At 40.7% G+C, this 21805-nt stretch overlaps 4 protein-coding genes across 4 annotated transcripts; 2 read left to right on the forward strand and 2 right to left on the reverse strand.

Annotated features, from left to right (window-relative positions):
- Nucleotides 1–1647: 1647 nt before the first annotated feature.
- Nucleotides 1648–2696, forward strand: LOC5580221 (chymotrypsin-2). The gene is made up of 3 exons (XM_001662030.2): nt 1648–1806; nt 1867–2273; nt 2333–2696. The coding sequence occupies exons 1-3, from the start codon at nt 1749–1751 to the stop codon at nt 2630–2632; spliced, it is 765 nt and encodes a 254-aa protein (XP_001662080.2). The 5' UTR covers nt 1648–1748; the 3' UTR covers nt 2633–2696.
- Nucleotides 2697–15325: 12629 nt separating this feature from the next.
- Nucleotides 15326–16287, forward strand: LOC23687895 (chymotrypsin-2). The gene is made up of 2 exons (XM_021854174.1): nt 15326–15430; nt 15486–16287. Exons 1-2 carry the CDS (start codon nt 15379–15381, stop codon nt 16181–16183), a joined length of 750 nt encoding a protein of 249 aa, XP_021709866.1. The 5' UTR covers nt 15326–15378; the 3' UTR covers nt 16184–16287.
- On the reverse strand, nt 16177–17315 carry LOC5580222 (chymotrypsin-2). Its single transcript, XM_021854175.1, has 3 exons — nt 17164–17315; nt 16547–17097; nt 16177–16486 (listed from the first exon to the last, which is right to left on the reverse strand). The coding sequence occupies exons 1-3, from the start codon at nt 17219–17221 to the stop codon at nt 16349–16351; spliced, it is 747 nt and encodes a 248-aa protein (XP_021709867.1). The 5' UTR covers nt 17222–17315; the 3' UTR covers nt 16177–16348.
- A 450-nt stretch (nt 17316–17765) lies between these two features.
- LOC5580223 (chymotrypsin-2) lies at nt 17766–18831 on the reverse strand. The gene is made up of 3 exons (XM_021854173.1): nt 18709–18831; nt 18087–18637; nt 17766–18022 (listed from the first exon to the last, which is right to left on the reverse strand). Exons 1-3 carry the CDS (start codon nt 18776–18778, stop codon nt 17885–17887), a joined length of 759 nt encoding a protein of 252 aa, XP_021709865.1. The 5' UTR covers nt 18779–18831; the 3' UTR covers nt 17766–17884.
- Nucleotides 18832–21805: the final 2974 nt, after the last annotated feature.

Consider the following 21805-nt stretch of genomic DNA (forward strand, 5'->3'; position numbering starts at 1 on the left):
TTCGATTTCTTGTGGTGAACTGTCATAATGGGATTGTATGTATTTCGATAATCCATTCATCTGAGTGCATGATCGATGTATGGGCTACGTCATGAATACAACCCGATGATGCATGATTGCCACGGTCAGACTTCTTTGTATTGTGATTTCTGAATGGGGACAACTGAGGTAAAATAAGACTTTTGCGTGTCGAGGAGAAGCCTTTAGTATTCTTGATTAATTTGGAATTATTACTTTAAATTTTGGTTTTACGTTCAATTCCTCTACAGACCTTAAAAAAGGCTGAAACAACCCGTTCAAAAAAGCCTCAAACAGGACCAGTTTATATAACCAAAAGGTTCCTCAAACTGGTGAAATAAACACCACAACGATTTACTTGGTCACGACAGAACAGACTTTAAGCTATCGATGATGTACCCATTTCTCGCGTTTAGTATCATAAGGGCGTAACTGCAGTGATCGATTTTTCTTCGTCGATTTTCTCTTCTGCAAATTACTCGGCCGGGTCAAAGTTTTTGACTGCTATTTATATTTTAGAAGCAAATAGTAATTGTCCTCCGTCAGGCAGCATCGTAAAATGTTCCGAAAATCGTTTTAGTGTCGTATACTAAGCCAAAGAGAAAATCGACGAAGAGAAATCGATCACTGCAGATACGCCTGTATGATACTCAACGCGAGATTTCTTCAAGATAGAGACGAATAAAGCACTAAATATTAGTGTGATAACATTAAACATACAACATTGCATTTGTTGGACTATAGACCAACAATCTGTAGAAGAAAAAAAAACTCATTAACAGACAATGGTCTGTCGAGGCCTTGATTTAGAAGACAAAGACAAAGTCCTCAATGGACAACGGCATGTCGATGAATTGGCCTGGGAAGGCAGAAAAGTCCTAAACACACAAAGTACTCCTAAGTTGCTTCGGAGAAGACAAGATTAAAAACAGATGACCAAGCATTTTTGTGTGTCTCGTTTTTTCCGAGTCCAGTCTTTAATACAAAAACCACTTTCTTAAATAATACAAAACATAGTTTTAGGAGAAAACTTTGACAGCATTTTAGGGTGGATTTTGGTAGATTATGTCAGCTAAGACATAGAGCCATCTCCCCATTAAATTCCGAAGAGTCCGATCTTTTAGGTTGAATGTCCACACGATGAACGAATTCGATAAGGCTTCTGAACCAGTACTGGGCTGATGCGTTAAAGTTTCACCTTAGCTAAACAACAACAACACCAATTATTAGCAACACTCTCTATGTCCGTATATCATATTGTTTATGAGTTCCAGTGGATTTCCCACTCACCGAAAATTAATCCTAATCAATGCCACTATTATGTAAACGCGGGAGCTGATTACCGAATCCGCTATATAAAAGATTTCATAATCGCTTCGGAAATGCAATAAATGGTATCACCCTTGCCAGTATATACCGCACCGAGCTGCGGCACCTGTCCGTCTTTCGAAAGGAAACCTTTGGATCGATAAGGCAATTTCTACCCGGCTTGTGTGGCCCGGTTCAATAAAACTCTCGCCAATTCGACAATCGGAGTTAGAGACTCTGATAATGATTTGGCACACTGCACCGAGATAAGACGCGAAGGCTGCGTTTTTACTCTCGGACCATTGCTAATCTCTAATACAATGCGGGGGACAATATATATACCGTCTGCAGATCATTCGCGATAAGTCAATTTTATAAAAGGCTTCGGTTCAAGCGAAATTCACACCAGAAGATCTGCCAAGATGTTCAAATCCAGTGCTCTAGTCGTTTGCCTCTGTCTGGCCGTGGCCAGCGCCAATCGTTAGTATTGAATACTGTTGACCTGTAGCATTCTGTTTGATCGATTTTTTTTTCTGATAGCCGTTCTGAAGAGTGGCCGTATTGCCGGAGGAATCGATGCCGAAGAAGGACAGTTCCCCTACCAGGTTTCGCTGCGTACCGCTTCGAATAACGCTCACTTCTGCGGTGGCTCCGTTTTGAACAACCGTTGGATTATCACTGCTGCATCATGCGCCCAGGGTAAGGAACCGGCAGGTATCTCCGTTATGGCAGGAAGCAAGAGTCTGACCCGTGGTGGATCGATCCATCCGGTGGACCGCATCATCGTGCACCCGAACTTCGATGTCACCACCTTGGCCAACGATGTTGCCGTTATGCGAGTGCGTGTTCCATTCATGTTGAGCCCTGACATCATGGCCGTGCAGATGTCCTCTGAATATGTATCGATCGCTTATGGTGCTCTGGTGTCCGGATGGGGACGTCGTGCGGTAAGTTTGACCATTAAGACCAAAAGATTGAAAGAACTAACGATGTCCAACTTCCACAGATGGATAGCCCAACCTTCCCGGATTGGCTGCAGTACGTTCCGGTGACCATCATTACCAACACTGAGTGCCGCGTGCGTTTCGAGTCACCGTACGATCAGCGTATCACCGATAACACGATCTGCTCGTCGGCTCCGGTGGGCCGTGGTGCCTGTTTGGGAGATGCTGGTGGCCCACTGTTGCACGGAGGCGAGCTGCAGGGTGTCGTTTCCTGGGGTATTCCTTGCGGATTGGGCTACCCGGATGTGTACGCCCGTGTTTCCGTCCACAGGCCATGGGTTCTGGTGCACACTATGGTGTAAGTTCCTTTCTTTAAGACGAGTCATCTGGTGGAGAATAAAGTTCGTGAGTTTAGTGAAAAAACAACTAAAATGACATTATTAACAGCCCTAGACGTGGAGAGACAGCTTGTCACATAGACTGCCGGTAGCCGCATGTTATCGTCTCTTACAAGTGGCTTATCATTAGCTCGGTGGCAGCATGTGTTTCGATAATTGTTAATAATTGATAAGTCTGTGGGAGATTGGTAGCGGTACATTTGATGAGGTCGACTCTTGGGTGGCATTGATTGTCAGGTGTCGAGATGGCTAGTTGATTCGGGCAATGATATCGTTAGGACAAATTTGTTTTGAACAGTGCCAGTAGATTCGCAAAGTTGGGTTTCTGGAAAACCCTTTCAAGAATGATGTTTTTTCCCTGTATTTGAATTAAGCTTTATTTCACATCAATTTAATTAGGGTTGAAGTCTATATTCTTCACATTTCTTCTCGATCACAGTTTGTTTCTTATTGAATTTCTGTACATAATTTATTGAAAAAGAAATTAAAATATTCAATGTAATGTGGCACGGATTGTATTCAAATTTTTGTAACATGAGCTATAAATTTTCGGATACTACATTTTTTGTTGTTTAGGAAGGAAAGGTCGGAGGACAAAATTGTCGAAATGATTTTCCTGACCTTTTACCCATTTCACTTTTCGTGTTTCTACCTATTGTCATAGATTCCCGGTAGCACCTTAAGGGGGCAGGATCCGTCATTGATTTCAAAATTTTCAAAATCAGTTTTTCGTTCAAAATTAAGAAAATTTACAGGAGACTGTGTTCACTGTATTCTATTCTCCAACCGAAACACAGTGAACACATTTTCATCGAATAATTATTAGTTTTGAACAGAAAAACTGCTTTTGAAGTTTCGATGATGACGATGATTACGATGATGGAGCGTTGAACGTTAAGTCAAATATATTGACTGTGAAATTATTGCCGTGAGGTATGCAATGCCTGCGAGTTCAGAACGTGAACAAAACTGACAGCACAGATTTGGCTCTTGTCAAAAAATAAACACTATAGGCCTATTCACAAGACGTTTCAAATCAGCTGATCGGGAATCTCTTTGACAGTTCTTATATAGAAATGACAGCTTCGTGTTTACACCGGTCCTCCAAAGAGAAGGAGGGTGAAAAAGTTTCATTTTGTGTTATAATTAATGAAAGATCTCAAATAGCTATTTTTTGAAACCGGGTTTCGCTCTAGTTTTCAACCAATTTTTCGTAATGTTTGCAACTTCCCTTCCCGTTCCAGCGCAACGTAGTTTTTAAACGTGTCCATTGTTTGAGATCACGACGAAAATACATTAAACTAAACAATAATGCTCGAAGACTTATTCAACCAGACTCAAGCCAGAAACTTACTTTATCGATCCTACGTGTTTTGCAGACGAAAATCTACACGTTCTGCTCTAAATGAACTCGATTTTTCACTTTTAGAACGTTTAATTTCCGGATTTACAAAACGACGAAAGTAAGATTCTCCACTTTTGCAACCTAACCGCTACTTTCACCGCTCCGTTGTATGGAAGACAAAGTGACTTAACCACGAATCAAAACAAAACACTACTTGAGTCGATTTTACACTGGTACAAAAACGTCGTAAGTAACTGATTTAAACGGCTAATCATTTTGTCATACAATTATTGTGGGAAGTGATAGGATCTACTTTGAGTTTTAACGCGAGCTGGTTGCATGCAAAATTTAAGCGATGTACACGGTAAAAAATGTTTAAAAGGGGATTCATTTTAAAACAGTTTTAAAATAAAGGTTGTGATGCTTCTTAATTAACTTTCTCAAATCCATATGAAAGTTACTTACGCCGATTTGAAAAAAGTAATCGGGAATGCTTGATTATGGATTGAATTCAATCGCCGGTTTTTTTTTCTACGCTTTAATAGGACGCACGGCAATAGGTACTTCTGGATGAAGTTATTCAAACTTTTCCGAAAAAAAAGTAACTTTTGTATTCACTCTAAAGCGTTTTTCAAGTTTATTAAGCTATTGAATACTAAAACTCTTGTATATTTCCAAGTACAGCAATAATTTTTTTGTGCGTTAAATAAGGAACATATTGCGTCACATTGAAGAATTGATGCATCAATTAAGGAATAATTTGTTCCACAAAAAGTCATTACAACATGATGAAAAAAAAAGGTTTCAAATATGTTTACTATTTTTTCTCTTATTTTATAATAGTTGAGCGAACCTAGCTTCTCATTTCAACAAAATCGGGCAGATTATGACGATTTGACAAATGCTTGAATTAAGAATTTCCTTAACCGCGTCAAATATGGTACGTCCATAGTATAAGTAAAACGAAACTTTATCGTCGATGAATTGTAACTTTTGACAGCAGTCACAATTTTGAAACTAGTTCAAATGGGTTCCAGGAGTTCATTCAGGTACATCTCAAGAGATTCCTTGAACAATTCATCTCGAAATTCCTGGTATGTTTTTGAGGATTCCTCCAGCAGTTTTATTTTTGGGAAAAATCCAATAAATTTTCCTAAAACTTTTCAAAGGATTCCTTCAAGAAACCGATTAGAATTTCCTCCAAGCGTTCGTCCTCGTATTTTTTCAAAGGTTTTTCCTAAATTAATCCAGGGTTGAACATTTTGTTGGAGATCCCACACATAGACTATCGGTAAAGGTTGATTCCAGTTCCACTAATAGATTTTTTCAAGAATTAATACGTTCCTATAGGGGCTTTCCTAACATTTCTTTGGGAATCCTTAAATAATTCATTTTGAGATTTAGTCAAATTTCCCAGCGGTGATTCGGCAAAAGGCACTCCAGGGTCCTGGAACTTTTAAGAAGGATTTTCGAAAATTTACTCCTGATGAAGATCCAAATTGGGGTCGAAACATTGGAGCGAGAATAATTGTTTCAGGAGCTACTTGTTCAGACTGCTAGCCAGAAAAAAATACCTCAATAACTCCAGTAGAAAATCAACACATTATTGCAAGAACTTTTGATTGAACCTTCGGGATATTTTAACTTTTTTTTTCAATTCTAATAAAACTTTTTCAAAAAATCTATACGGAAGGAATTTCTTCAGAAAGTTTTATTCGATTGTTCTATAAAATTCTTCATGAATTTCAACAAGATTTTTTTGGTTCGTGGAATATCTACAAGTTAATCAAAGCCGAATTAAGTATTATACCATTTAATTCTACTAGAGTTTGTATCCTTTGGCACATACGCGTATTTCCACCACAACTGTAATGCCGTCTTCCGTGTCACGTACTGCACTCGGTCTTACAGTTGAGGCCAAAATACGCGTATCTGTCAAAGGATACAAACTCAAGTGAAATTAAATGGTATAATATAATATTCGGTTATCATTTACTTCAAAGTTTCTTAATGGATTCCTCCATGAGTTTATTCATGTATTCGAACAAAAGTTTCTCAATGATTTTTGCCAAGGATCCTTTGTCGAATTCCATGAGTTATTCGTTGATTAGTTTTTCTTATTAAAATGTTTTAAGTAACTACTAATAATGATTTTCAATAATTTTAACAAATTGTTCGCAGAATCCCTGCAATAATTTCTTTAGGAATTTCTTCGGTGATTCGTTCAAAAATCACTACAATATCAATAATACTTTCAAGGAATTGCTTTGGGATACCTCAAAGCAATAAGAGACTACTCTAGGAGTTCTTCCAGAGATTGCACTCAACGTTCCAGGATTTTTTGCTGTAGCTCTACCAACGATTTCTCTAAGGTTTTTCGAGTATTGAGAGTGTGTTTTATATAGGGTTGGTGTACCACTGGTGCAACTCTTGGTGACTATCGACTTTGGGTACACAGACCCTATTATTGAGAGAACTTTTCAGGTTATTCAAGAATTTCTTCAAGAATTGCAGAAAATGATTATCAAAAGACTCCTGCTGCTACTCCTTTGATAAATTCTCCAGTAAATCTTCCACATATGTCTGGGACTAATGCTACAAATATTCCTGCAAGAATTGCTTTACGGTCGTTCATATCATAAACTTTTCTCCAGAAATTTTTGAAGAACTTATTGAAAAAAAAACTTCTTTTCTATTCGTCAAGAATTAGTTCTTTGCAGCATGTACCAATTCCGATAAAAAATGTGTACATTTTTTCTATGTGACACTGTAGAGGTTTTCTTAAGAATTATACCCAATGTTTATCTTGAATTTTCTCAGTGATATAGTTGGAGTTCATTTAAAGAGAATTCCTATACAAAATCGTACAGTACATATACTAGAACCGTCAAGCATTTCCAAGGAATTTACATCAGGGATTCCAGATTATACACATTCTGTTTCTATCCCGTTAGGCCGATTGCCGTTTGGCCGAATGTCGTTAGGCGGAATGCCGTAAGGCCATTCTGCTGAATGGCCGATAGTTCTAATGGACCGTAAGGCGAATTAGTTTTTAGATTGAATGGGTTGCCAGTTATTAGATCAGGACAATTTGAATTACGTATAAGCTGCCTGAAGAATTTTAAGGTCAAATGGGTTATTAGTTGTTAGTTAGGATAATTTGCATAACCTAGAAGCTCACAATATCCGCTGTATATTTCACAGCAGAAAGAACAGACTTTGTTCGAAAGAATGAAAAATACTGATGAATGTAATAAATGGTCAAATGTTATTTCTGCCTAACGACACTTCCGAACTAATGAAATCCGGCTTAACGACATTCGGCCTAACGGTATTCGTCCCAACGGCCTGCTCCCATGAATTCTTATCAGGATTCCGCAGCGAATCGCTGCATTACTCCTAATATTTTTTCACTGAAAGGTTGTATTTGTACATCCACGGTTTCATCATTCATAATTAAGAACAATTTTATGTTTAATTTTCTGGTTGAGTTGAATTCGCTGCCAAAAGCATTGTCGGATATGTGGACGGAGCTCAAGAAACGATTGGTTCTACGAAGAAAGGCAGGAGGTTTTAGAGGAGAAGAATGCAGCGCGGGCTGCAGTTCTGCAGCATAGTACGCGACTAAACGTGGAACGATACAAACTGAAGCGGCATGTGGCTGTATTGACCGTGAAGAGCTATGGAAGATCATGGACGAGAACATCTTTCCCGGGAAGCTCACAAGATTGATTAGAGCAACGATGGAAGAAGTGCAAAACTGCGTGAAGATCTAGTTAGGTTCAAGCTCTCGCTGCGACCAGACGTCTGAAAAACAAGCTCCGTTTCGATTTTTTTCCTTTTCTTTTCGCGCACGCACTTCGGTGTGTGAAATAGTATTTGCGTCAGTTTTTTGCTGGCGACCGGTATCGTTTTTTGCTACGTTAAGCAAACAAAATCTACCATGGCCTCTGTGCGACCGCGTGAAAACACGTTCAAAGTCGATCTAACGAACTTTCCAAAACGACCAACGTTCGAAGACATTCACAAGTTCGTTTACGAAACACTTGGTCTGACTGTGGATCATGTTGTGCGTCTACAAATGAACCACGCACAAAACTGTGTGCATATCAAGTGTCGTGATTTGCAAACTGCTCAGGATGTAGTTCAGATGCATAACGAAAAGCATGAGATCGAAGTGAACAAGACTAAGGTGAAGGTACGTCTCGTCATGGATGACGGCGGCGTCGAGGTGAAAATTCATGACCTGTCCGAAAACATTCGGAATGAAGAAATAGTGGCGTTCCTGAAGCAGTACGGTGATGTAATCACGATTAAAGACCAGATCTGGAGTGAAAACTATCCCCTGAAAGGGATACCGACAGGTGTGCGCGTAGTGAAAATGATGTTGCGGCGGCACATAAAATCTTTTGTGACCATTCAAGGGGAACAGACCCTGGTTACTTACCGGAACCAGGTGCACACGTGTAAACATTGTACTAACCCATCCCACCCGGGTTCCACGTGTGTGGAAAACAAGAAACTGTTGGGTCAAAAAGCAGATCTTAACGATCGCCTCAAGCGCGCTGCGCAATCGAACAACAATCCTTCAACCAGCTTTGCAAGTGTGGTGAACAAAAGTACAGCAACCCTAATGCCACATTTCGTTTCACTGAACGAATTGGCATCTCCAGCTCCAGCCAGCGTAGCAACGAACAACACAGTCAGCACATGTAGCCTTCCCTCTGTGTCTGACCAACCCGAGATCCCCACCGCCACCACTGATGGGAACGACATGCAGATGAAAACAACTGGCATGGAAGAACAATGGATCGACAGCGCACAGCAGAATATCGGAGAAGCATCTACATCTGGTGGTATTACGGCAGGAGAATCTGCAAAACAACCATCAGCAGGAGATCAATCCACACACCAGGCTGCAACCGCAGGCCATGATAAAGCCACAACGAGTTCGGTGAGCGTTTTCAAAATTCCCTCCAATCCCTCCAACACTCCCAATCTCACTATGGAGATTTCCGACAGTGACAGTTACGAATCGTCCCAAGACAACGGTTCGTTTCAAAAAGTCAAACGCAGGGGACGCCCCAAAAAACCAAAAATCGATCCTATGTTTCGATCCTAAGCCCATTAAAATTCAACATGATCCTAATACTAACATGTTAACCCCGAGTAGGCCGCGGTGTATGTCGGCCCCCCAAAGCTAACTTTGTATACTTGAAATGGATCCAAGATGAATAATCCATCTATCAGTTATAATATAGGAAGTGTGAACATTTGTGCCATGTCCAGTGTAACCAAAATTCAGTCTATGTGCTCGTTTTTTCGTTTAATGGATTTTGATATTGTTCTGCTACAAGAAGTCGAAAATTCACGCCTATCTATACCAGGATATACCGTGATTACAAACGTTGACGAAAGGAAAAGAGGAACTGCCATTGCCCTAAAAGCCCATATTCCATATTGCAATGTCCAGAGAAGCCTAGATGGGCGTATTATATGTGTGAATGTTGGAAATTGTGTAACTGTTTGTAATGTGTACCCCCCATCGGGCACTCAGAATACGTCGTCTAGGGAACATTTTTTCAGACAATCTCTGCCGTTTTACCTACAACAATCTACACCAAATCTTATACTTGGCGGTGATTTCAATTGCGTTGTGTCCGCCAAAGATGCAACTGGGTCTAGCAATCACAGTCAGTCTCTGAAACAACTACTTGATTCTCTAAAGCTATGTGATACGTGGGATTGTGTTCATAAAAATCAAATCGCATATAGTTTCGTCCGCCCAAATTGTGCTTCTCGCATTGATAGAATATATGTTTCGTCGTCTCTTGTCTCGTCCCTTCGTACGTCCGAATATTTCGTTACACCTTTTTCTGACCATAAGGCGTACAAAATGAGATGTTGCCTCCCAAATCTGGGCAAACTACAAGGCCGAGGGTTTTGGTCGATGCGAACCCATGTGTTAACTCCAGAAAACATCGAAGAATTTGAGATAAAGTGGAACCGGTGGTTGAGAGAGAGGCGAAATTTCGACAGTTGGATGTCGTGGTGGCTGAATTTCGTCAAACCTAAAATCATCAGCTTCTTCAAGTGGAAGACAAATTTAGCGTTTCGAGAATTTCATGTAAGAAATGAATATTTGTATCGTCGGCTACGTGAAGCGTATGACAATTTGTATGCTAATCCACAAGGTCTTACAGAGGTTAATAGCATCAAAGGCAAAATGCTCAACCTACAAAGTAAATTTTCAAAATCGTTCGAAAGGATAAATGAAACAATCATCGCCGGAGAAAAAATTTCTTCATTTCAGTTGGGAGAACGCATTCAAAAGAAAAACAAAAGCACTATTAGATCAATGACGCACGCAAACATCCGCTTAGAAAACCCCACTGAAATTGAGAGACATGTCTGTCAGTACTTTGAAGCACTCTACACTGATGAAAATCTATCTGTAAATACGGAATTTCCGTGCAATAGATTTATCTCTCCTAACTGTGAATTCAATATTGGAGCCATGAATGAAATAACGACTCAGGAAATCTTCTTTGCTATCAAATCAAGTGCTTCCCGTAAATCTCCAGGATGTGACGGACTTCCTAAAGAATTCTTCTTAAAGACCTTTGACATTATACACCGTCAACTCAATCTTGTTATAAATGAGGCTCTTCGTGGAAATATTCAGCAAAAATTCGTTGATGGAATAATTGTACTCAGCAAGAAAAAAGGTGGTGATGATTCAATCAAAGGGTATAGGCCCATTTCTCTGTTAAACTTTGATTATAAGTTACTATCACGCATCCTAAAGCAGAGGATGGATAAGATCATGACAGACAACAATCTCCTAAACTCCAATCAAAAGTGCTCGAACTCTAAACGAAATATATTTGAGGCCGTTTGCGCCATCAAGGATCGAATCGTAGAAATCAATTGCAAAAGAAGATCGGGAAGGTTAATTTCGTTTGATCTTGATCATGCCTTTGATCGTGTGAATGTTAATTTCTTGTTGAATGTTATGCGTAGTATGCGTTTCCACACGGATTTTGTGTCTCTTGTTGGAAAAATAATGTCCATGTCCCATTCGCGAATACTTGTCAATGGAAATCTCAGTCCCGAAATCCCAATCTTGCGATCAGTTCGCCAGGGTGATCCCATCAGCATGCACCTTTTCGTCCTATGCCTTCACCCTTTCCTTGAAAAACTCACAACCATCTGCAATCATCCTTTAGAACTCGTTGTGGCATATGCTGACGACATATCCATAATTGTTGTGGAAGAGTTGAAATTGGATCTGATTAAAAAAGCGTTCATGGACTTCGGTTTGTGCTCGGGAGCAAAGCTAAATCTCACTAAAACGACGTCGATTCACATAGGAGCACAACAACCTACGAATCGGATGGTCAGTTGGCTCAAAAATGAAGAGGCCATCAAAATTCTTGGAGTTGTCTACTTCAACTCACTCAAGCGCACCCTTGACTTCAACTGGGCAGAGGTCATAAAGAAAACATCTCGTCTAATGTGGCTCTTCAAGCAAAGAGTATTGAGTATGCATCAGAAAGTTGCACTGATAAATACGTTCGTCACTTCGAGACTCTGGTTCATGGCGTCAGTGCTTAGCATTCCCAACTCTGCAGTAGCAAAAATCACATCTCGCATCGGAGGTTTCATCTGGTCACGTTATCCTTGCCGAATTTCAATGGAACAGCTTTCTCTTACAGTAGAGAAAGGGGGATTAAACCTGCATCTCCCGATGCACAAATGCAAGGCTCTGTTATTGAACCGGTTTCTTCAGTGCGGAGAACACACTCCTTTTGCAGCATCGTTCATGGAACAAATGGCCAACCCTCCGAATGTGTCTGGGATTCCAGCTTTATATCCTTGTCTGAAGCAGATATCTAAAGAGTTACCATATCTCCCTGAGAGCACGATTAGGAATCCATCTGCACCAGCAATTCATTCCATCTTCAGAAACATGATTAAATCACCAAAAATAGTAGAAGAAAATCCAAATATTCACTGGGCAAGAGTTTGGCAAAACATTCGCGGAAAACATTTTACTTCGGAGGAAAAGTCCACCTACTATTTGGTCATCAACGAGAAAATACCACACGCTGCTCTGTTCTTCAGACAAAATAGGATTGACAGTCCAATGTGCAACCGGTGTCCAAATGCAGTTGAAGATCTGGAGCACAAACTCTCAACATGTGTTCGCGTGCAACATCTGTGGAATCATCTTCGTTTGAAATTAGACACAATTTTAAATAGAAGAGTAACCTACAAAATGTTATCTTTACCAGAACTGAATAACACTGAAGTGAATACCAGAAACAAGGCTCTAAAAATGTTTATTGTGTATGTAAACTTTGTTTTAGATGTCAACAGTTGTTTTACAATAGAAGCACTTGACTTTGTTTTATGTTGTAATTGTCTTTAAATGTAGTATGAACTAAATAAATGTGTTTACAAAAAAAAAAAGATCTCGGGTGAACACTCCAGTTCGTTCGAGTCTCGGCGTGGACTACGACAAGGTGATGGACTTTCGTGCCGGTTGTTCAATATTGCCCTTGAAGGTGTCATGCGGAGAGCCAGACTTAACAGTCGAGGCACGATTTTCATGAGATCCGGACAATTTGTTTCCTTCGCGGACGACATGGATATTAATGTTCACCCGCCTGAAACGCGAAGCAACAAGAGTTGGTCTTACGGTGAATGGGTCGAAAACAAAGTTCATGATGGTAGGCGGAACTGAACGCGACATGGCCCGCCTAGGAAGCAGTGTAACGATAGACGGGTATACGTTTGAGGTGGTTGATGAGTTCATCTACCTCGGATTCTTACTGACGGCTGACAACAACGTTAGTCGTGAAATACGAAGGCACATCATCTGTGGAAGTCGTGCCTACTATGGGCTCCATAAGAAACTGCGGTCGAGAAAGATTCACCCCCGCACCAAATGCACGATGTACAAAACGCTAATAAGACCGGTAGACCTCTACAGACATGAGTCGTGGACTATGCTCGAGGAGGACATGCAAGCTCTTAGGGTTTTCGAACGCCGAGGACTAAGGACTGCTAAGGACGATCTTCGGCGACGTGCAGGAGAACGGCGTGTGACGGCGAAAGAAGAACCACCATCTCGCTCAACTGTACGGCAAACCTAGTATTCTGAAGGTGGCTAAAGCTGGAAGGCTACGCTGGGCAGGTCATGTTGAAAGAATGCCGGATAACTGCCCTGTAGAGATGGTATTCGCCACGAATACGGTCGGAACAAGAAGCCGAGGGGCGCAGCAAGCTAGGTGGATTGACCAGGTACACCAGGACCTGAAGAGCATGAGACGAAGTCGAGAATTGAGAGAAGCGGCCATGAACCAAGTGAATTGTCGAAATATTGTTGGCGAGGTTTTACCTAGCTTTGATTGATGTAAAACCAAATAAATAGAATAATAGTAAGTTCGATTCCCACCGACAAGACTTGTTATTTTGTTTTTCGCAAATTATACTTCAATTTATCCATTTAAACCAAAAATAAGCTGAACTTTAAGTCTAGTGTTTCGAGAGTTCTCAATTGAGCTTGAGCTTGAGCTTGATTGGCCGCTCGTGTTTGCAACTCCAGTCAGTATCACCAGATCAGCTGCACTCACACAAGGAACCAAACAGATGACTGCTTGGGATTTACAGACACCCTGGATCTGGGTGTAAAATGCGCCGTTGGGGTGAAATGCGGAGGGGAGTCTAGAAAAACGATGGACGTAATTTTTTAATGTTCCAGAAATACCGGGAATCCAGGATTTCCATGGGCAAGCCTCCATTTTCGTCTTAAATTCTAGGATAACCAAAACGGTCGGAAAATGAAATCTCTAATGTTTATTGATTTTAGGGAGAAACTGCCACGTTTTTTATTTAACTTCCTTAGCTAATGCGCATAAAAGTAGTGTTGGATCCTTAGACGTTGTCGTATGCTCCTGCGGGGCGAGTGATGGGAACAAGCATTGTTGTTGAAAATGCCGCAATCCGTTAGTAGTGTTTGATATATTAATCATGTCGTTTGCTCTTGCGTGGGCGAGTGATGAACACTTTTTCGGCGTACCGTAATTCGGGGTGTAGTTGATCAGTGGGGAGAAGTTGATCATTCACGTACCCACATGTATAAACTGTCAAGAGATCTATGATTTGGTTTCAATTAGCACAATTTTTGTGACGTCGTATTACCTGATGGCGGCCCTTGATGTTTATAAGTTCGGTTTGACATTCAAGATAATTATACCATGGGAAAACAGATTTTTTATGGAATGTTTGATGAACTGTTGAAGGGTTCTTCTCCAAACAATCGACTATTGACAAGGCTATATGAAGACTATATTTAAATAAACTGTTTCTTACATTGCAGATATATTCTGTAAATCCAGTTTTGAATTTGCATTGTGGATAAACAATCATTTTCTAAGTAAAAAAATGTACTTTTTTGTGCGCGAGTTGCTAATTTAAAAGAAAATTGCATACCTTTAGGCGTTTAATGTGGTGTGTTCTGTAATTTCCAACATTCAAATTAAAAATTGACCGATATATCATTAAGTTGTAAGCTTTTTGAGGATTGATCCAGATTCAGTGACCCTAAATTTAGTGAATAGCATATCTCTTTATTTTAAGAAACTTATCGCAATAATTGATCAACTTCACCCCGGAATCAAAAACTTCACTTTTTGATTTAAAATAAATGATTTTGTTATAAAGTGAACATTACGTCGAAATTTCGTTTGTATAATTTGATAGATATCCAAGCAGTACATGTTTTAAAAATATTTGGATAATAATACATGCATTCTACTAGGAGTTACAGAACAGAATCGCTCGAAAGTGATCAACTTCACCCCATTTTACGGTACAATTCAATTGTCGAATCATATCCTGAATCCGATTAGGCGTGACTAAATCATGAATCACATACCAAACATTGGTGACTCCCAGATCTTTACCTTATCCCACTAACCCAATATCCGTTCCATGACAACTGTGGAGATGCAGAGGTATATTCGATTTCTAGTAACAATGTGTTATCTAACCAACATTCCTTCCCTTCCCCGGTGACCACATTGGGCGTGGCCAGCGCGGTTATAGCCTCTTGAACTTTGGACTCTCGATTTGTGCACATTCAGAATGTTTAGCTAATTCTAAGCCCCATTCATTAAATCTCTGTGCAACTTCGATTGTTGTGGTCAATCACGGAATAGCAACTACGAATTAAACTGCCATACGAAAAATTTTGCCACCCCGTCACGAGAGGGTGTCTTTCTCGTAGAAACTTTATTGCGGCTGGATATAAAAAGCATCCATTCTATCGCAAATTGGGTCATTCACAACGCGAAATATGTTCAGATATCTGTTGATTGTTGGCTTTGCCTGCTCAGCTCTTGCGGATGGTAAGTTTGTATTCACTCTTGTGGTAATCACTATCTAAGTCTTGTTTCCCCACAGAGACCCTCTCCGGTCGCATAGTTGGTGGTCTGCAAGCTGGCGGTGGCCAGTTTCCATTCCAAGCTTCGCTCCGTAATCTGAGAAACGTCCACACCTGCGGTGCGGTCATCATCGGGGATCGCTGGCTTCTGACGGCTGCTCATTGCACCATCGGACGTCAAGCTTACGAATTGCGCGCAGTGCTGGGATCGATCGATCGCACCAACGGTGGAGAAAGCTACAACTTCGCACAGATTATCGAACATCCCGACTTCAACCAGGTAACGCTGGAGAATGATATCGCTCTGCTGCGGACGGCTTACAAGATTGAAATGAACTCCATGGTTCAGCCGATCAGGATAAGCGAAACTTTCACGTCGGCGGCAGAGATTGGAACCATTTGTGGATGGGGAGCTACTAGCTACGGATCGATGACATCTGTCATGTTGCAGTACATGGAAGTGAGAACGCTGAACAACGAGGAGTGCAGATTGAGACATAGCCTGTTGAATCGATCGAAGGTTCACGACAGCAGCATTTGTACGTACTCTAGGATCGGACAGGGAACTTGCATGGGTGACTCGGGAAGCGCTTTGATTGTCAATGGTGCTCTTGAGGGACTTGTCTCATGGGGTGTTCCTTGCGCTGCCGGTATGCCTGATGTGTATACCAGAGTTGCCTCGCATCGTGCATGGGTATTGCGTACAACTGGTTTGTAAGGACAGCAGTTTCAACAAATATATTTAACAAAAGTTTATGTGCAGGTTTGACTATAGCTTAATTCAAAATACAACTTTCGTTTCCAATTGGTTTCGGATCAAAATATTTCGTTATCAGTAAATCGTTCATATCACTGACCTATGCTATCGTCCATCAACTGTTGCCTAGATAATGCTTACAATCCAATCGCGGATCGCTGAAATGCGAACAAAAACATCTGGGCGGCCAGTTGCGCACGGTATCTTCCACGATGCGACACCGATGGCCTGGTTGTCCAAAGTCAGGGCACCTCCGGCGTCATTCTGAAATGGGGTTTCATGTTTTAATGACTGTGCTGAAGCGAATGATTAACTTGTTCTTACGGTGCATAATCCTTGTCCTTCGCGGTTTAACGTACACATAGAAGATGTAGCTACACGTGATCCATCAGCACCCAAGAACCCGCGGCAGTTGTCGTTATCGATTACGTTCAGGTTGACAAAGTTCAGAGCATTCGAGTTACCACTTCCATCTTCGGTGGAACCCCAGCCGAACATCCGACCGCGCGATCCAGCCATGATGAAGTCCGGATTCAGCTGAATCGGTTGAACAATGCTAGTGAATACAACATTCTGAATCGTCTGGAACAGCGCTACGTTGAATTCCAAACTGTTCTGGTTGAACTGCGGGTGGTTAATCGTCTGCATGCCGTAGTAGGGAGCTGCAACCGTGTTCAAGAATCTTGATCCAACGACAGCCATGGTTGTGCTAGACAGGCGTCCTTGCATGCAAGTGGCTGCTGTGAGCACGAATCGGCTGTTTAGCAGAGTTCCTCCGCAGAAGTGAATGTTGAACGAGTTTCGCATGGACACCATCCATGGCGCTTCACCAGCTTCGGCTGGTATTCCGCCTACGATACGCTTATCGGGCGTTGCTGCAAAATTATTGAAATGTGTGATGAATAACACCTAGATCTGTATATTGAGCTGTAGAAACTTACGCACTGCGGTGACGACGCCTACCGCTAGGCAGAATAGCACAAAGACAAAACGAGACATTTCTTTTAGAATCGAAAGTCAAATGGTGATTTTTGCTAAGGGTTAGCAATCTTTTATAACCTGACCAGATTTAAAGATAACGCGACTGGGGGTTCATTTTACTCTAGATTAGAGGCGCTGATATGAGGCTTTGGATAACACTTCAAATTGCTTTGCCTTTATATTTTGGCTTCGACTTTTTACCGATTAAACCAAAAAACCGCATAATTCCGCTTTCTTTCGGTTTTGCATTTTTTTACCTCAAGCTACATTGACGAATGATAAATAATGAGCATTTACCACTGGGAATCGTTGCTCGAATCGAACAATTGGCTAGTATCAGCTAGTAGATGTAACGGATAATGAAATCCTTTAGAAAGTCAATGATTCCGGAGCAGTGTAGTTGTAGTTCAAATTCCAGTTATTTCCTCCAAGCCTTGATGTAAAGTCTCTGAACATTATTTGTTAGTCTATAGGGATAACTAGTGTATTTTGGACAAAGAGTTATGTACATACATTATGGGCCTTTGGATCATTCGATTTTGTCATAAATGGCAACAACAAATATGCATAACGCTGCGTCGAAAATATTTCGATCATCCAACATATTATCATTCAAACAAGCTTATCGTTATCAGTCAATCGTTTTTATCACAATCCTATGTTAACATCAATCATGGTTGTTTAGATAATGCTCACAATCCAGTCGCGAATCGCTGAAATACGAACGAAAACGTCCGGACGGCCAGTAGCGCACGGAACCTTCCACGATGCGACGCCGATGGCTTGGCTGTCCAAAGTTAGGGCACCTCCAGCATCATTCTGGAAAAAATATGACTTCAATTATCTTAACCATCTTAAAAGGAAACTACCGAGTCGTTCTTACGGTGCACAGTCCCTGTCCCTCACGGTTCAACGTACACATGGAAGAAGCACCAACACGCATTCCATCGGCACCCAAAAACCCGCGGCAGTTGTCGTTATCAATCACGTTCAGGTTGACAAAGTTCAAAGCATTTGAGTTGCCTCCCCCATTCGCGGTGGACCCCCAGCCAAACATTCGGCCTCGCGATCCGGCCATGATGAAGTCCGGATTCAGCTGAATCGGTTGAACAATACTTGTGAACACAACATTCTGGATCGTCTGGAACAGAGCCACGTTGAACTCCAGAGTGTTCTGGTTATACTGCGGGTGCGTAATTGTTTGTAAGCCGTAGTAAGGAGCTGCCACCGTGTTCAAGAATCTGGATCCAACGACGGCCATGGTGGTGCTGGACAGCCGTCCTTGCATGCAAGAGGCCGCCGTTAGAACGAATCTACGATTCAGCAGCGTTCCACCGCAGAAGTGAATATTGAACGAGTTGCGCATCGACACCATCCACGGTGCGTCACCAGATTCGGCTGGAATTCCCCCGACGATTCGCTTATCGTGAGCCGCTGCAAAATAGATAACCGAATAGTATTGTGATTGATCGTCACATACCATTTATCGAACGATAAAAACTTACGCACGGCGAAGACTACGCCTGCCAGTAGGCAGATTAGCAAAATGACAAAACGAGACATCGCTTTACACATCGAAAGTTCAATGGTGGGCTTTGCTTTGAAAAAACAATCTTTTATAACCTGCTGAAAACTGCCGATAACACAGCTGGGGGTTTATTTCGATTCTAGATGTATCGCGGTTTTGTTGATATGAGGCGTTTCGTAGATAACCTTTAACAAATTTATCAATACCCTATTTTCTGTTACGGGCGTTATCACGAAATTGCATTTCTGTTTTCTTTTTTTTTAGATCAATGATTTGCAGAAGCTGTTTATATTTATACAAAATTTATCAATCATTCAGCAGTGATGATGATATAATTTGTAGGGAGTTTGCATATTCAACAACGAATCATTCAAATACATAAAGATCTTTCTAAGTAAGACAACATTCTGACTCAGAATTTCTGAGTTGCCATTCGGAAATATTAGGTATTTTATTCTCCCTACATATCCCAGCCGACAATAGATCTTCTTTAAAACCCTCCGGAGCCCAGTCGATTCTACATAGCTGACACATCCCAGAAAACTATTCGCCAGAGTACCGTGTGGGACCGAAATCCATATACATAAACACTTAGTCAAATATAACCCTCTGTTAAAAATATATAGGGGAACTAGGTGTAAAATGCGCCTTCGGGGTAAAACGCGCCACCCTTGTTTTGAACGAACGACGTGCTTTGGGGCGCAGTTTTTCACACGAGATAATGGAAAATGTATTATAATGCTTCTCTACACATATTTTAAAGTGTTTTCCTGGCAAAAATCGTTAAAAATTAAAAAAAAACGTTTTTCGCTGTAATTTTGTGTTATTTTCTAGTTCATTTTTCAAGCCGATAAACAACAAAACTTTTGAAACTATCACCGAGAATCGACTTGTGCATTCCCATAGTTTGTATTCCATGCGAAAAAAGTGTTGAATTTATCCTTAAAAAGCGTATTGAAGGACTTAAACTTTAATCAACTCGTGGGGCAAAACGGCCACTCCTATTTCATAACACCAAAACAGCCGTTTGAATTTAAATTCCAGCAAACGTAATGCCAAGCTGTAGTTACGTGCCATTTTGAACCTTACAAATGCACATTTTTCGAATCAGCATGTATACTATAATCGAACAATAACATCTGATCAAACGCCTTTATGTATGCAACGTATTTGCAAGCATGATTGCGCATGCGTGCGCGCGAACGACTAACGCCGAGATCAGGTGGCGCGTTTTACCCCGCAAAAAATAAAAATGCAGATAAGCAAGCATTTTATAAAAATTGATTTATTAACTCCAGAAAAAAGAAAATGGATAGCTGTTTCTACTATTTGATAGAAAACATATTTGTCTATGAGATAATGAATAAAAAAAGGCTTACAATAATGTTCTTCATAGCTAAAAACGCTTCCTTCCTTAGAGGGCGCGTCTTACCCCCAGTTACCCTAGATATGAAAAAGGCAACCAATCAGTTATTTTGACGTTGGATAACGTCTTTTGGCAACATATAGGGGTAGGGTAACTGGGGGTAAGACGCGCCCTCTAAGGAAGGAAGCGTTTTTAGCTATGAAGAACATTATTGTAAGCCTTTTTTTATTCATTACTAGTGGTCCCGGCAAACTTCGTCTTGCCATCAAGTAGGCTGTTGAAAACCGCTATGAATCGTCCCATACAAAATGACAGTTCCCTTCAGTCCCGTTTCTCCTACTTTCCCGGTGAACATCCTGAAACTTTTATACACACAAACACGTCGGAACCCTTGACGAACAAAATGGGGGAAGAATTATCCAAATCCGTTGCCCCGTTCGTGAGCCATTTCGTGACATACAAACATTATTCCATTTTTATTTACATAGATCTCATAGACAAATATGTTTTCTATCAAATAGTAGAAACAGCTATCCATTTTCTTTTTTCTGGAGTTAATAAATCAATTTTTATAAAATGCTTGCTTATCTGCATTTTTATTTTTTGCGGGGTAAAACGCGCCACCTGATCTCGGCGTTAGTCGTTCGCGCGCACGCATGCGCAATCATGCTTGCAAATACGTTGCATACATAAAGGCGTTTGATCAGATGTTATTGTTTGATTATAGTATACATGCTGATTCGAAAAATGTGCATTTGTAAGAGTCAAAATGGCACGTAACTACAGCTTGGCATTACGTTTGCTGGAATTTAAATTCAAACGGCTGTTTTGGTGTTATGAAATAGGAGTGGCCGTTTTGCCCCACGAGATGATTAAAGTTTAAGTCCTTCAATACGCTTTTTAAGGGTAAATTCAACACTTTTTTCGCATGGAATACAAACTATGGGAATGCACAAGTCGATTCTCGGTGATAGTGTCAAAAGTTTTGTTGTTTATCGGCTTGAAAAATGAACTAGAAAATAACACAAAATTACAGCAAAAAACGTTTTTTTTTTAATTTTTAACGATTTTTGCCAGGAAAACACTTTAAAATATGTGTAGAGAAGCATTATAATACATTTTCCATTATCTCGTGTGAAAAACTGCGCCCCAAAGCACGTCGTTCGTTCAAAACAAGGGTGGCGCGTTTTACCCCGAAGGCGCATTTTACACCTAGTTCCCCTACAATTGCAAAAAAAAAAAACAAAGAATTGAACATGTAACGAAAAATGGTCACACTCTGAAATTATTTTACCGAGTACCCCGATGGTTTGACCACATTTAATCTGAACACTTTTTAATTTGTACCCCGCTTTTTTTCACACCGTTCAGTTAAAAATGGTTCAAACGTCATTTAGCACATGGAACGGAGTAAAGTGAAATGGAACGCTGTGGAACGCAGAATCAAAACAAAACAGTGAAAGAGGTTACCAGAAAAACCAACCCGGTGCTAGGCAGCCATGTTTTTGAGGTCGGCATAAAACTCAAGAACAACAACGTAAAGTGGCGTAATCATATCAGGGAAATTTATCTCCAATTTTTTAATGTGTTCCACGCCAACCACACCAACTCAAATTACCTTGCTGTATTGCAAACGAATAGTTAGCAACCGATTGTTTATGCCAATATAACAGTTGTTGAGAGAAAAGATTTTTTTTTCTGCATATAA

Source organism: Aedes aegypti, chromosome 3 (assembly GCF_002204515.2).
Source record: "Aedes aegypti strain LVP_AGWG chromosome 3, AaegL5.0 Primary Assembly, whole genome shotgun sequence".
Lineage (NCBI taxonomy): Eukaryota > Metazoa > Arthropoda > Insecta > Diptera > Culicidae > Aedes > Aedes aegypti.

Coding starts and splice junctions, on each gene's coding strand:
- LOC23687895 (XM_021854174.1), top strand. CDS start 15,379: ATGTTCAGATATCTGTTGATTGTTGGCTTTGCCTGCTCAGCTCTTGCG. Junction 15,431..15,485: donor CTGCTCAGCTCTTGCGGATG/GTAAGTTTGTAT, acceptor GTTTCCCCACAG/AGACCCTCTCCGGTCGCATA.
- LOC5580221 (XM_001662030.2), top strand. CDS start 1,749: ATGTTCAAATCCAGTGCTCTAGTCGTTTGCCTCTGTCTGGCCGTGGCC. Junction 1,807..1,866: donor GGCCGTGGCCAGCGCCAATC/GTTAGTATTGAA, acceptor TTTTTCTGATAG/CCGTTCTGAAGAGTGGCCGT. Junction 2,274..2,332: donor CCGGATGGGGACGTCGTGCG/GTAAGTTTGACC, acceptor CAACTTCCACAG/ATGGATAGCCCAACCTTCCC.
- LOC5580223 (XM_021854173.1), bottom strand. CDS start 18,778: ATGTGTAAAGCGATGTCTCGTTTTGTCATTTTGCTAATCTGCCTACTG. Junction 18,638..18,708: donor AGGCGTAGTCTTCGCCGTGC/GTAAGTTTTTAT, acceptor TCTATTTTGCAG/CGGCTCACGATAAGCGAATC. Junction 18,023..18,086: donor AGGGACAGGGACTGTGCACC/GTAAGAACGACT, acceptor TATTTTTTCCAG/AATGATGCTGGAGGTGCCCT.
- LOC5580222 (XM_021854175.1), bottom strand. CDS start 17,221: ATGTCTCGTTTTGTCTTTGTGCTATTCTGCCTAGCGGTAGGCGTCGTC. Junction 17,098..17,163: donor AGGCGTCGTCACCGCAGTGC/GTAAGTTTCTAC, acceptor ATAATTTTGCAG/CAACGCCCGATAAGCGTATC. Junction 16,487..16,546: donor AAGGACAAGGATTATGCACC/GTAAGAACAAGT, acceptor ACCCCATTTCAG/AATGACGCCGGAGGTGCCCT.